Here is a 13,059-nt window from a genome sequence, read left to right on the forward strand (position 1 = left end):
AAACATGCAAAATGTGAATTTTTTAAACTAATATAGCATACAGTGTTTCTCCTTTGGCATCTAGGGCCACTGGTTTTTGATACTGGTATTTGTGACATGGCATGTTGCTGCAGTTTAGATCTGTATCAGTTGTGAAATGCTTCGTCACGAGGTGATGACCGCCAGAAAAGCTGCAGTACAAGATACATTTTCACAAGATCTCTTATCTGTATTCATCCGGTTTGTTTTTGAATCGTTGCCAAGAGAAGTCGAGATAAACTAAGGAAGATTTGATGATAGTTTGAAAGTAAAAACTGAATTGAAATTAAACTGAATAATTCTTTGAAGATGAAGATTGAATGTTTTAAAACTCTGAAGGATATTTACCAGAGTTGTTGGTGGAGTCTATTCTGTAAAGAATAGTCAGTTCCTAAAGCTGTCCGTCGATAAGCCGGTTCCTTACTCTCTGTTGTGTCCATATTTTTGCTCTTCTTCTGTCTTTGGGTATTAAAAAGACATGTATTGAACTTTATAACCCCTTGACCGTCACCCACAAAACATTTAAATGGAAGCAGTGGTGGGTAAAGTAAAAATTTTACTCAAGTAAAAGTAAGAAGTAGCCGTCCAAGAAATTACTCAACTAAGAGAAAACAGTATTTAGTAAAAGGTCTACTGAAGTAAATGATCAAATGATCAAATTATCAATCATTTAATATTTTAAAATTACGTCATCAGACGGACCACAATATAAAGTTAAGGGGAAATTTTGGCAATAATTCATTGAAGTAACCAAAAATACCAAAATCAGACTAACTTTCAAACTTTATATAATTGTGACTAATTTTCTTATTTCCCTGTATAACAGTCTTTTAATGATTTTTGTACTTTTTGTTTGTTCATCTGTTGATGTTCATCTGAAACATTATGCTTCTCTCCGGTCAGTTTTTGATTCTTTCATCCCATCTCAAGTTTTTAAGTCCAGATTCTTTTGGATTTTCTACATAGATTATTAAGAAAATAGTCTGTGTAGATATAAAGATCTCTGTTAAAAGCAAAGATCTTTATATCTTCTCTGCTAATATAGTATTTGTATGAATACTATAAAGTTGTTTCTGGTTTTACACTTCTGTGGTTATTTACATTTTTAATTGACTTTGAAATATTTAGTCATAGTCCCTTCATAATCCTGTAGTTTTAAGTTTTTATTTTCAGCAAACAGTGATGTATATAAATGCAATGACTTCTAATGAGACAGTTTTTGTTATAAGTACCAGGTTTATTATAACGGTAAATCAATAAATCAGCAGTTTAATAGGACAAGGCTTGGGATTTTTATTGTAAGCACATGAAGTGAAATTATGTTGTCAGCTACACAGCTACCCTACATTGTGAAGGGACTTTCTTGGTAACTTCAGACCCTTGTTGCTAATTTTCTCCATTACTTCACCTGAACGAACAGTGACAATATAAATAAGTTAAATGTGTTAAAATTAAACAGAAATTTAGTCAACTCTTCTGACACTGTAATCTAAAAACGGTTTGCTAAAACGATGCAATACTTTGCAGATAATTTTGTTTTAAAGGCAGAAATATAACATAAAAAATATTTCCAATCTTTCAAATGCTGTTTCGCCACTACATTTGTAATTATCCCACTTTTATTTCTGGCTTGTTAAGTTTGTTCTGGATTAAAAATGTACAGTTTTAATATAGATTTGATTAGATCATTTTTATTTAGGCTGCCTTACCGTTTGAAGATGCTGGAGCTTCTTTTGGTTTTACTTGCTTTCCCAGGAAGTTTTTCCATGTTAGGAAATAAAACACAACTTGTTAGGGTGATGATAAGTTATTTTCTTATTGCACATAGATTGATGCTTTATGATAAACAAATTAAAGTTCATGAAGTTGATTTAACAACAAGGGACAAGTTGTCCAAACAAAATTTCTGATCTGATGAATTTTATTAAACATCTCAATGAATTCGGCTCAGAAACATTTAGTGTGAACAAAACATTATCCTCAAGCTATAAAATAAACTTTTGCCTTAATAAAACAGAAGAATCAGATCAATGTAACGCTCTTCCATCTCAGGATACAGAAACCAGCCGCTAAGCATTCTGGGAAAGTTAAAATTTCTAGGATTTATTTACTTTATGATATTTAGGATTATTTGACATGTTTCAAGATATTCCATCTTAAGCTCCTTACATGATAAAACTAATTTTACGTAGATTTGATAATAAAACAATGCACATTTGACCTTAAAGCTGCAGTAACTAACTAACAAAAATCTGTTTTTTTATACATTTGTTAAAACTGTCATCATGTCGTGACAGTATAACATGAGATCGATTTGCTGCTGGAGTTTATGTTCATAACTTGATGAGTTGATGTCAGTATGTGAATGTTTGCATGTATGTGACCAGATCCCTTTTCAACTTTAACTCTGAAATGTCCTTTGAAAGACACAAGATGGTGAGAAATACCAAAACCAGACTTCCATCTGCAAGTCATTCTAACTTGCAGATGGAAAAAAAGATACAGAGATTAAAAAAGATGATTTGTTCATCTCTTTCAGCACTTCTGCTTCTAGAAAGTTCTGAGGAAGTTAGTAGGAGGCTGTAAAAGTGCTTCTATATATGGTGATCAAATACAAATTTATGCTTAACTGCAAGTCATGCATGAACGAAACGCGGGTCAGTCGAACTTTTATTGGCCCTGGACAAAGATTAGTTACTAAACAGGTACAGTGGGAACGGAAAGTATTCAGACCGATTTAAGTTTTTCACTCTTCGTTTCATTGCAGCCGTTTGCTAAAATCAACAAAGTTAATATTATTTCTCATGAATGTACACTCAGCATCCCATATACAGAAAAAAAGTTAAAATTTTTAATAAATGTATTTAAAAAAACCAGCTAAAATATCACGTGACCATGTGTGATATTTCAGGTTTTCTTTTTTAATAAATTTGCTAAAATTTCTACATCTCTAGTTCTTTCTGTCCTGATGGGATGCTGAGTGTAGATTCATGAGAATCCAAACTTTTGTGATTTTAGCAATTCAGTAGCACAAGCAGCACACTGATAAACTGACTTCACTTCAGTTCAACATTTATTTTCATAAAGATAATAAAAACTTCATCTTTTCTAAATAGATGCATTTTTTTATCAAATGTATTTGATGTCTTTTTTTTTCTTCTTGATCAAAACTTTGCAAAATTTTATTTTATTGTAATAAGGTCAGGAAGTTGTTCCCGAAGAGCAGAAATAAACATAAAACAGACTGAATGCTGAGCAAAACTTTATTCTGAAGGGAAAATCAAGGCATAAAAACAAATAAAGTCCAGTAAGTACATCATTATTGTGAATATACTATGAATCAATAAAATAAATTCTGATAACAACACTCTAATTTCAAGAAATATTTATCAAATTTAATAGTCTGGGTTATTTTACACCGATGGCTGTCTGCAACCTACACAAATGTGTAAAAGTACATCAAATGTCAGAAAAAATATACATATAAAGCACAGCAGAAAGGTTTTTTCTCAGAGAATTAGTTTTTTTCTTTTAATGCACATTTAATATTTCAGATTATGAAACCAACTTTAATATCACACAAAAACAACCGGAGGAAATGTAAAATGCAGTTTTCGTCATCATTTCTTGGTCAGTGAAATCAGTTAATCTCTAATTGCTTGGGTTACATTCAAATGAAGATAGATTGGACTCAGCTGACTAACAAATACTTAGATATTATTTTAAAAATAAACCTCATGTTCCTGCAAAGCTAAAGTTCATGTAATGAATCATGGGAGCCCCATCTACTGTTTACCCCCTGCCTTTTTAGGCTGGCGGTTTATTATCATCATAACACCAACCAGCAACATTTCCATTATCATTACAGTTTGCACATTTCATCCTACCATTCACTTTATCACAACGAAATATGCGCTGCAGACCGATTTTTCCCCCCAGGCTCATCAGACCCTCCCGCAAGTTCTCTTCAGGTATATTGGCATTTCTAGGCTGGTGCACTTTAGAAAACACAAAGACCATGTTAAACTTTACGTAGCTTGTTAAGAGACTCAGAATATTATACCTATTGTCGCTGTTTGTACATCTTGTAGTACATGGAGAAGCATAGACGTAAAAAAGCAACAGGTCTTGTCCCATATTGTGAATGTTGGGCCAACTTTGTAATTTCTGCAGAATACGATACTCTGCATGATCTGCTGTGCCATCAGTAAATAGCTCTGGATTCTGACGGTACGCCTCCAACCAAGTTCTTGCCTGGCTGCGTGTTCGCCACTGAACACGTCCATTCGGACACTGAGACACAACATCAGGCCATCTTAAAACTGTGGCTGCCACTATATTTGTTCCAGTGTACACCTCACAATCTAGGATGGTTTTCTTTACGGTGCTGGCAGCATCAGAGACTTGGCTGATATCATACTTGGTAGTTTTCCCGTTGAACGGGATTCGCACAACCAGACTGAACATGGGGCTTTTACTGTCAAAAGAAATAACAGAAATATTTACTGAACACACAGTTCAAATGAGATGGAAATCTGATTAGTGTGTAAAACATCATATGTAGGGATTGACAGAAATAAATTCACAAATTCACCAACCCTATTTTTTTAGTGTATTTTACTAAAACACACTGTCAATGTGAAAAAAAAAGATCAAAAAGATCTTTATGAACAATCTATGTACTGCAGATTGATATTTGGTCAAAATAATCAATAAATCAATTAATCACATGATAAATTCAAGCAAACTCAATTACTTCCATTGCCGTGATTTATCATTTATCTCTTTTTTCTCTCTTCCCACCAAAAACTGGATGATAAAAGTCTTCAGTTTGGTGTCATCTAACCCTTTTTTTTTGAAAGGACAATTTTGTTAAGAAAGACTCCAAAATTCATTTTATATTTGTTGTTTTGTTGATTTATTTGGAATATTTAAAATGTCTTCCAGTTCCAGTGTTAAATGTTCATTAGAATTTAAAGTTTACTGATCTTTGGCAATATTTTCTAGTGTTTTTTTCATTACCATCATATTGCTTAAAAATTGTCTCAAAACAACAACAATATTATTATTTATCGCAATACCTTCTGGAACAATTTATCGTCCAGGAAAATTTGTTATCGTGACAGGCCTGATATTTGGTCCAATCCAATCCCAAACTAGGCGGGTACATCACAGTTAAACAAAAAACAATTTTTTAAGAATGTGGTTTTCATCAATAGAAATTGATGATTGTGTAATAAGTTTTATTATTTTTCCACACAAACATTACTGTCCTAATTATTTAACCAGAACAAAAACCTAAAACAGATGAAAACAAAAGTATTGACTCAAGTTCTACTCTACAACTTACTATTTTAATAACTCAATAAACAAAAAGTAAAAAATGTCATAAACTAATTAAAGACCTGTCAAAAGTATCTTAGATTATTTCTGTAGTTTATTATTTGAAATTAAAATTACAGATTAAATGTCACTTCTTCTTTTTTTTTTAGTTCCAAACTGTTCTGTTGTTTAGATGAACTCAAAAATCATGACTGTTGTAACTTACGCACCTTTGACCTTCAACCTCGTAGGTTGGTCTGTAGCTGAGGAAGAACACAGACATATTTTAGAAACATTTTTAATTATAACTAGTTAAATACTGGAATGAATTTACAACCAGTTTTCCTATAACAATAAAGAAGTTTAACTTACCCATTCAAAATTCTTAAAACTATATCTTGCAGTTGGGCCTCGTTCACAGGCGGGAACTTGTTTGCAGCAAGCGGCAACACAGTCAGTGAAAGCACCATCCAGGACAGGAGACCCATCTGAAAACAGTTCAGTTCATTTTCAGTTCAGTGTTTTTACTAGACAAAAGTGAATATTTATCTGAAATAAATGAATATGTACGCTTAGAATATCTAAGGCTGATGTTAAATCTTATTTTACATCCACTTACAGGATTCTCCGAACATTTGGTTTCCGTATTTTTCCAAGTTTGGGGGCTCTAATTTGTGCTAAATATTGACTCTGTCTGAAGTTAACAGTTTCTGGGCATCAGTATTAGACTTAAGATATTAAATCACTCACTGAAAAACATATCAAGTACTAGGTCTCATAACTTCTGTTTTATTTGGAGATATATTTACTTGAAAATGTCAGAGTTTGAATAACTACCTAAAGTGTGAAAAAGGTTAAAAAAGACAACGCAGAGTTTCAAGGTTTTTAATTTGTTTTAAATCATCTGTTTTTCACAGATTCAATCAAATACTATCACAGCTAAGGTATGGCTATTTAGGTACTGTAATAGATAATGACTGTTTATATTGCCAGAGGTGGGCAAAATACCCAAAAATTGTACTCAAGTAAGAGTAGCGCTACTTTCACATATTTTTAATCAACAAAAAGTAAAAAGTAGCCGTCCAAGAAATTAATCAAATAAGGGTAAAAAAAGTATTTGGTAAAAGTTTACACAAGAACTGAGTAACTAATCAAAACATCAATAATTAAATATTTTAAAATTACATCACCAGACGTACCCAGATATAAAGTTAAGTGGAAATTTGGTATTTTAAGGACCAAAATGACAACAATTCATATAAGTAACAAGACCTGTTCATGTTTGGAGGACCAAACGGAAAATCTTACCTTTGTTGTCTCAGGTGTTGATCTGTTAGAAGACAAAGACACAGAAAACATTTATTACTAATTTTACCTGTCATGAATGTTTAGAAGAAAGTAGAGATTCTAATAGTCAAGGTAAGTCTCTCATTTCTTTTTTAAATACTTTTGGATATTTCATTTTGCAACAAAACAGGACCGAAATCCAACTTAGTCTGAAACCAAACAGTGGTGTTTTGTTAAAATTCTTCAAAAGCAAATTTCTACCTGATGGCTCTGTTGGCTCTTTCCTTCTCTCTGTGTTTCCACTAAAGAAGCCGAAACTACAACTGCAGTTATATAAGAAGGTTGTTTTACCCTGAAGAGACACGTGACCTTGGAGTTGTACTGAACCCAGACATGAAGTGGTGGAGACACCTGCTGTTCAAGTACAGCTTAAGGGCAGCTTTGAAATCCTTTATCAGGTGTGTATTTGTCTTTGCATCTGCTAAAGTTTTTTGTTTCTTCCACAGATATGAGGAAGTGAAGAAATGTGACACATTTATATGTGATAAAACACAGAGGCTTGTTTGTTTTGAAAGTTTATGCGACATCAAAAATAAAATGAGCGACATATATTTTTCTAATATTTTTAAAATTTAATGTGATCAGGATTAGAGAAAAATCAAGTTAGAGTTTGATCATTTTAAAAATGCTTTGATCATTTTAAAATACCTAAGTTTAGCTAATTTATTCCTAAGATTAGGAATGAAATACCACTATGTATTAACAAGAACTTTAGGTAGATGAGGAGAAAATCACATTCATGAAACACTGAGTGGGAATGGAGACATTTTTGAAAATAATTTAAATTAATATGCTTTTCTAGTCATTTACTATGATTACACACAACTGAAAAAATAAAGCTAAAACTGAAATCCTATTAGTATTATCACTGTTATTCCATGACTGTGTTTATTGTGCCAAAGTACGTGAATATATATTGGTGTGGAATATTTCTTCTCTTGACTCATACCTTCCTAATGAGATCACTTTAACCTTTGTAACTTCTCTGTAAGAGATTTTACACATAAAAAAACAACTCAGATTAGAATTAGACTAATCTCGCGATTTCTTAGAATAACAAGGAGGTTTTTGTACGTGAAAAGTCAGAAGTTTGCAAGAACAAAATCAAAAATACATTTTAGATTCATCTCAAAAATTTTTTTTCAAAAACCAAGAAAAGTTGGAGCTCAAAAAGTTACAAAAAAATTCTCATTATATAAATATTTTGAGTTTCAAAAATCAAAAATATTCAACTTTAGAAACTTAGAAATTTCCTTGTTTTTTCCTTGATACACGTCACCCTTTGAAACTGCTATTTTCACTGCATCTGGTGGGTCTTCCTGCAGAACCTCCATCAGATGGCTTGGATCTTGGTTCTGTGGTATATTTACAGCCCAACTGGAAGTGTCACCCAGCTGATACCTGTCACAAGAAAACATTTCACAGCTGTCAGTATTAGTTTTAGTCTAAAACATTGGAATAAGATGGAAAGTTTTTACTAAAGACCTGTCCTTGAACAGGTTAGGATAGGTCTGTGAGCCAAACCAAACATCCATCCATCCATCCATTTTCTGTTCACCCTTGTCCCTAATGGGATCAGGAGGGTTGCTGGTTCCAATCTCCAGCTGCGTTCCAGGCGAGAGGCGGGTTCACCCTGGACAGGTCGCCAGTCTGTCGCAGGGCAACACAGAAACATACAGGACACACAACCATTCACACACACACTCACACCTAGAGAGACCAATCAACCTGACAGTCATGTTTTTGGACTGTGGGAGGAAGCCGGACACCCGGAGAGAACCCACCATGCACAGGGAGAACATGTAAACTCCATGCAGAAAGACTCCGGGCCGGGAATTGAACCCAGGACCTTCTTGCTGCAAGGCAACAGCTCTACCAACTGCGTCACTGTGCAGCCCCAAACCAAACATGTTCATGAAATTTATTGCACAAAATTATTCTTAGATAATGAGATTTTAGCCTGATCTGCCTATTTTTAGCTCCTTTCAAAATGAGTTGGGCCTCTTGTCACTTTAAATCCAAATAAGCTGCTGCTCAAGGTTTATACTTGCATGTGAAAATGGCTGCAACACATGCACAATTATACGACTTTACATCTTTAAAAAGCAGAAGCAGAGCCTCCTGCACAACCAACAACAAAAATGCAGGAAATGGTTTCTGAACAGTAGTTAACAACAAGACACTTGTCTTTTCAAGCAGCCATTGTACAGCACATACAGCGGTAATACCAGCTGATCAAATGTGCTGGAGCTCTGCTTGGGTTGCTAGGTGACAGGTTGGGCTTCACTAGGGGTGCTAAGTAACAGCTGGGTTTTGCTGAGATTGCTAGAAGGGCAACGTTACATTCAGAAGGCTTTTGAAATAGGTAATTTTTCAGACACTAAAATATATCAACTTAATGCCAAAAACGGATGGGTGGGGATTTTTTTGAAGAGCTTGGGTTGTTTTTAAAACTAGTAGAAACCCAAATCAAAGTACAAAAAACATGCAAAATGTGAATTTTTTAAACTAGTATAGCATACAGTGTTTCTCCTTTGGCATCTAGGGCCACTGGTTTTTGATACTGGTATTTGTAGATTATAAACCAAAAACTGGAGGTAATGGCAGAGAAAAGGTATAGAGAGTTATCTTAATAAAGAATGCAAGCGTTTCCTAAAGTATTATGTGTGAGGAGCCATTGGTAAAAAGTTATTGGTGAGCTGGGGAACGTGCCCATTTTTGGAGTTTGTACAAAACAAAAAGAGCCATGTTACAAACAAGTCTTTAAAGATAATACATAAAATTCATTTGTCCCTTTCAAAGTTTGGATCTCAAGCTTTTTCTTGCAGCTTGAGTATTTTCTAAAGTGGATCATGAGGAAGAGGAGTGGATGTTCAGTATCTGGTTCTACAAATTTCATTAATGCGTTTCATTTTGCACATTTTCATCTCAGTTCAAGGCCGTGGTTTTCTGTGCTTCACTTTCTGTACTTCTGCAGCTCATTGGTAGAACAAAGCAAATCAATTACTCACTTATTCTTGATGGTTTGCACAATATCTGCGAGCCATTTCTGGTCCATAGTAGCCAAAGTGTTTTCAGCAGACAGGAAGAAGACCACAGTCACCCAGAACAGACCTTTCATCTGAGCAAAGAAAAAATAACAAAGTAAATTGTCTGAATTCACATAACAAGCTAACCACTGCAGCAAAAGAAATGTTTTAAATGTATATTTTAGTATTGCATTGTAAGAAACTGACTATTAATTTGAGATTGTAGATGCTTGTTTTACAGATATGCTTTTCTGTTTTATTACATGATAAAAAGTACATTAAAAATTGTTACATTTTCCTTTCCTGAATTCGCTGGTCCAGCTGCCCTAAAAGATTAAAACAAATAAGATTTACCCTCTGTTTTGTTTATTTTTAACAGTAACTAGTTTTAATTTAACGAGTGACAAGAAGTATTTTTATTAAGTGTTCTACCTTTATGAGATGCAGTTCATAGGTTTTCTTCTCCACTTGTCTGCTTGTTGATGAGCTTGGCACATTGAAGAGCTTTATTTTATAGGAACCCCTGCTGAAGCACGTATTAATATGTGATGAAATGTTGTTCTTCAACACCTTCCTTACACGTAGATAAGAAAGCAAACAAAAGCTAATATGAAAATGATTCAGAACATTTGAGTATTTGAAGTTTGTGAAAATGTAATTAATTTAAAATATTAAATTAGTTGGCTTATTGGTGGGGGATTAAAAAAAAGATAAATCTAGGAAACAGATTGTGTGAAGCTACATCTTAATACACACTTTTGTCTATTTCTATATTTTGTTTGAATGTGGAAATAAATGCAACAACAAAAAGGTTTTGGTGGTTGACACCAAACCAACTAACTACTACTGTTCTTTGGACAGCTGAGTCTAAAATTATTCATTTGCATCCCAGAACAGAGAACATGACATGAATCAAACGCAGGAAAAAAGCAAACTGTGACGCACAGCGCTGGAAATGTCATGATGTGGGAAAGTTTTTCTGCAGCAGGATCTGAAATACTCGCCATAATAAAATCCACCAATAATTCAACTGGGCATCAGGGCAGCGGAGTGTTAGGGCTAAGCTAAAAAAAAAAAGAAAATAATATTGCAAGGATAAAGTTGTAACAGTAGGACGACGATGTTGCATGATAATAAGGTTAAAATAATGCAAAAATAAAGTCACAGTATTACAAGAATTGTTATATTTAGTCTATTCTTGTAATATTATGACTTTATTCTATTACAATTTTATTCTTGTAATATTGTGGCTTTAGCCCCATACAACTTATTTCTAATGTTCCAACTTTATTCTTGTGATTTTATAGCTTTATTCTTGTGATTTTGCTTTTTCATTTTTCGGTATGGCCTTAACTCTCCATCATAAGAAGGAGCTTAAGGAAAATATGTGACCTTTTTCCATAAAAATAGTTATTAAGCTAAATCAGAATTGGACAATGACCCAAACATGCACGACTTAAAAAAGCTTTACAAACATGAAACCTCTCAAACATTGAACAGCTGGAAGTCTGATGTACGAAACTGGGTGAATGACTGAGATAACTATCTAGCTGAAAATATTTTGATCAGTTACTGTGCATAATATCCTAAATTCATTTTTATTTGTTGATGCCTGCAATGAGTAAAACAAATTTGCTGTTTAAAAGCATTTAAATCTTTTTCTATTGCAGAGATAAAACAACGGGAAATCATTTTGTGAACATTTCTTTTGAAAGAACTGAATTTTTACAAAAATGTTCACATCTATTTGTAAATATACATTTACACCAATTGCTTGCATAGTGGTTTGACCACAAAAAACTGATATCATCAGTCTAATAAAAACTAACAACTTCTCTTTGGTCTCACCATTATGGGCATCATTTCATGTGTGATAGCAGCTTCTTCATTAATTCACCAGGTTCTGTGAATTTCCATCAGTAATAAGAAAAGTGTACAGGAGTGCAGATTGGTTTTTGTTAGGATTTATAACATACTTGTTTCGCAGCGTATACATTTTCAGCAGAAACATATTTTAATTAAAAAAAAAACAACTTCCACTGGGATGCAAATTATTCTAATTGAACTAAACCAGGGAGGAAAAGAAAGTTTCCACTATATATTTCAACATCAGAGTAGATTTCATGTTGACAGGTGGATGATAAGTAGAAAATTCCTGCGTGACTTTTAATAAAGTTGCTGTTTTTGCAACATGTTCACCATTTCCTCTTTTGTCTCTGCATGGAGAATGGCATGTTGATGCAGTTTAGATCTGTATCAGTTGTGAAATGCTTCGTCACGAGGTGATGACCGCCAGAAAAGCTGCGGTGCAAAACACATTTTCACAAGATCTCTTATCTGTATTCATCCGGTTTGTTTTTGAGTGGTTGCCAAGAGAAGTCGAGATAAACTAAGGAAGATTTGATGATAGTTTGAAAGTAAAAACTGAATTGAAATTTAACTGAATAATTCTTTGAAGAAGATGATTGAATGTTTTAAAACTCTGAAGGATATTTACCAGAGTTGTTGGTGGAGTCTATTCTGTAAAGAATAGTCAGTTCCTAAAGCTGTCCGTCGATAAGCCGGTTCCTTACTCTCTGTTGAGTCCATATCTTTGCTCTTCTTCTGTCTTTGGGTTTTAAAAAGACATGTATTGAACTTTATAACCCCTTGACCGTCACCCACAAAACATTTAAATGGAAGCAGTGGTGGGTAAAGTAAAACTTTTACTCAAGTAAAAGTAAGAAGTAGCCATCCAAGAAATTACTCAATTAAGAGAAAACAGTATTTAGTAAAAGGTGTACTGAAGTAAATGATCAAATTATCAATCATTTAATATTTTAAAATTACGTCATCAGACGGACCACAATATAAAGTTAAGTGAAAATTTTGGCAATAATTCATTGAAGTAACCAAAAATACCAAAATCAGACTAACTTTCAAACTTTCTATAATTGTGACTAACTTTCTTATTTCCCTGTATAACAGTCTTTTAATGATTTTTGTACTTTTTGTTTGTTCATCTGTTGATGTTCATCTGAAACATTATGCTTCTCTCCTGTCAGTTTTTGATTCTTTCATCCCATCTCAAGTTTTTAAGTCCAGATTCTTTTGGATTTTCTACATAGATTATTAAGAAAATAGTCTGTGTAGATATAAAGATCTCTGTTAAAAGCAAAGATCTTTATATCTTCTCTGCTAATATAGTATTTGTATGAATACTATAAAGTTGTTTCTGGTTTTACTCTTCTGTGGTTATTTACATTTTTAATCGACTTTGAAATATTTAGTCATAGTCCCTTCATAATCCTGTAGTTTTAAGTTTTTATTTTCAGCAAACAGTGATGTATATAAATGCAATGAC

General features: G+C 33.4%; 1 protein-coding gene and 1 long non-coding RNA gene across 2 annotated transcripts; both read right to left on the reverse strand.

Moving 5' to 3' along the window:
* Positions 1-3,262: 3,262 nt before the first annotated feature.
* On the reverse strand, positions 3,263-7,219 carry LOC122830001. Its single transcript, XM_044115020.1, has 5 exons — positions 6,889-7,219; positions 6,649-6,670; positions 5,713-5,828; positions 5,571-5,603; positions 3,263-4,495 (listed from the first exon to the last, which is right to left on the reverse strand). The coding sequence occupies exons 3-5, from the start codon at positions 5,826-5,828 to the stop codon at positions 3,826-3,828; spliced, it is 819 nt and encodes a 272-aa protein (XP_043970955.1). The 5' UTR covers positions 6,649-6,670; positions 6,889-7,219; the 3' UTR covers positions 3,263-3,825.
* A 733-nt stretch (positions 7,220-7,952) lies between these two features.
* LOC122830002 lies at positions 7,953-10,179 on the reverse strand. Its single transcript, XR_006370466.1, has 4 exons — positions 10,149-10,179; positions 10,009-10,042; positions 9,699-9,808; positions 7,953-8,088 (listed from the first exon to the last, which is right to left on the reverse strand). It is a non-coding gene; the product is annotated as an uncharacterized LOC122830002 (long non-coding RNA).
* Between the last annotated feature and the right edge of the window lie 2,880 nt (positions 10,180-13,059).

This window comes from Gambusia affinis, linkage group LG04, assembly GCF_019740435.1.
Source record: "Gambusia affinis linkage group LG04, SWU_Gaff_1.0, whole genome shotgun sequence".
NCBI classification, from domain to species: Eukaryota; Metazoa; Chordata; class Actinopteri; order Cyprinodontiformes; family Poeciliidae; genus Gambusia; species Gambusia affinis.

Bases quoted from the DNA above. Each gene is read 5' to 3' on its own strand.
- LOC122830001 (XM_044115020.1), bottom strand. From the start codon at position 5,828: ATGGGTCTCCTGTCCTGGATGGTGCTTTCACTGACTGTGTTGCCGCTT. The intron at 5,604-5,712 runs GTAAGTTAAACT...GTTCTTCCTCAG, and splicing joins GTTTTAAGAATTTTGAATGG to CTACAGACCAACCTACGAGG. The intron at 4,496-5,570 runs GTGCGTAAGTTA...TTCTTTTGACAG, and splicing joins TACGAGGTTGAAGGTCAAAG to TAAAAGCCCCATGTTCAGTC.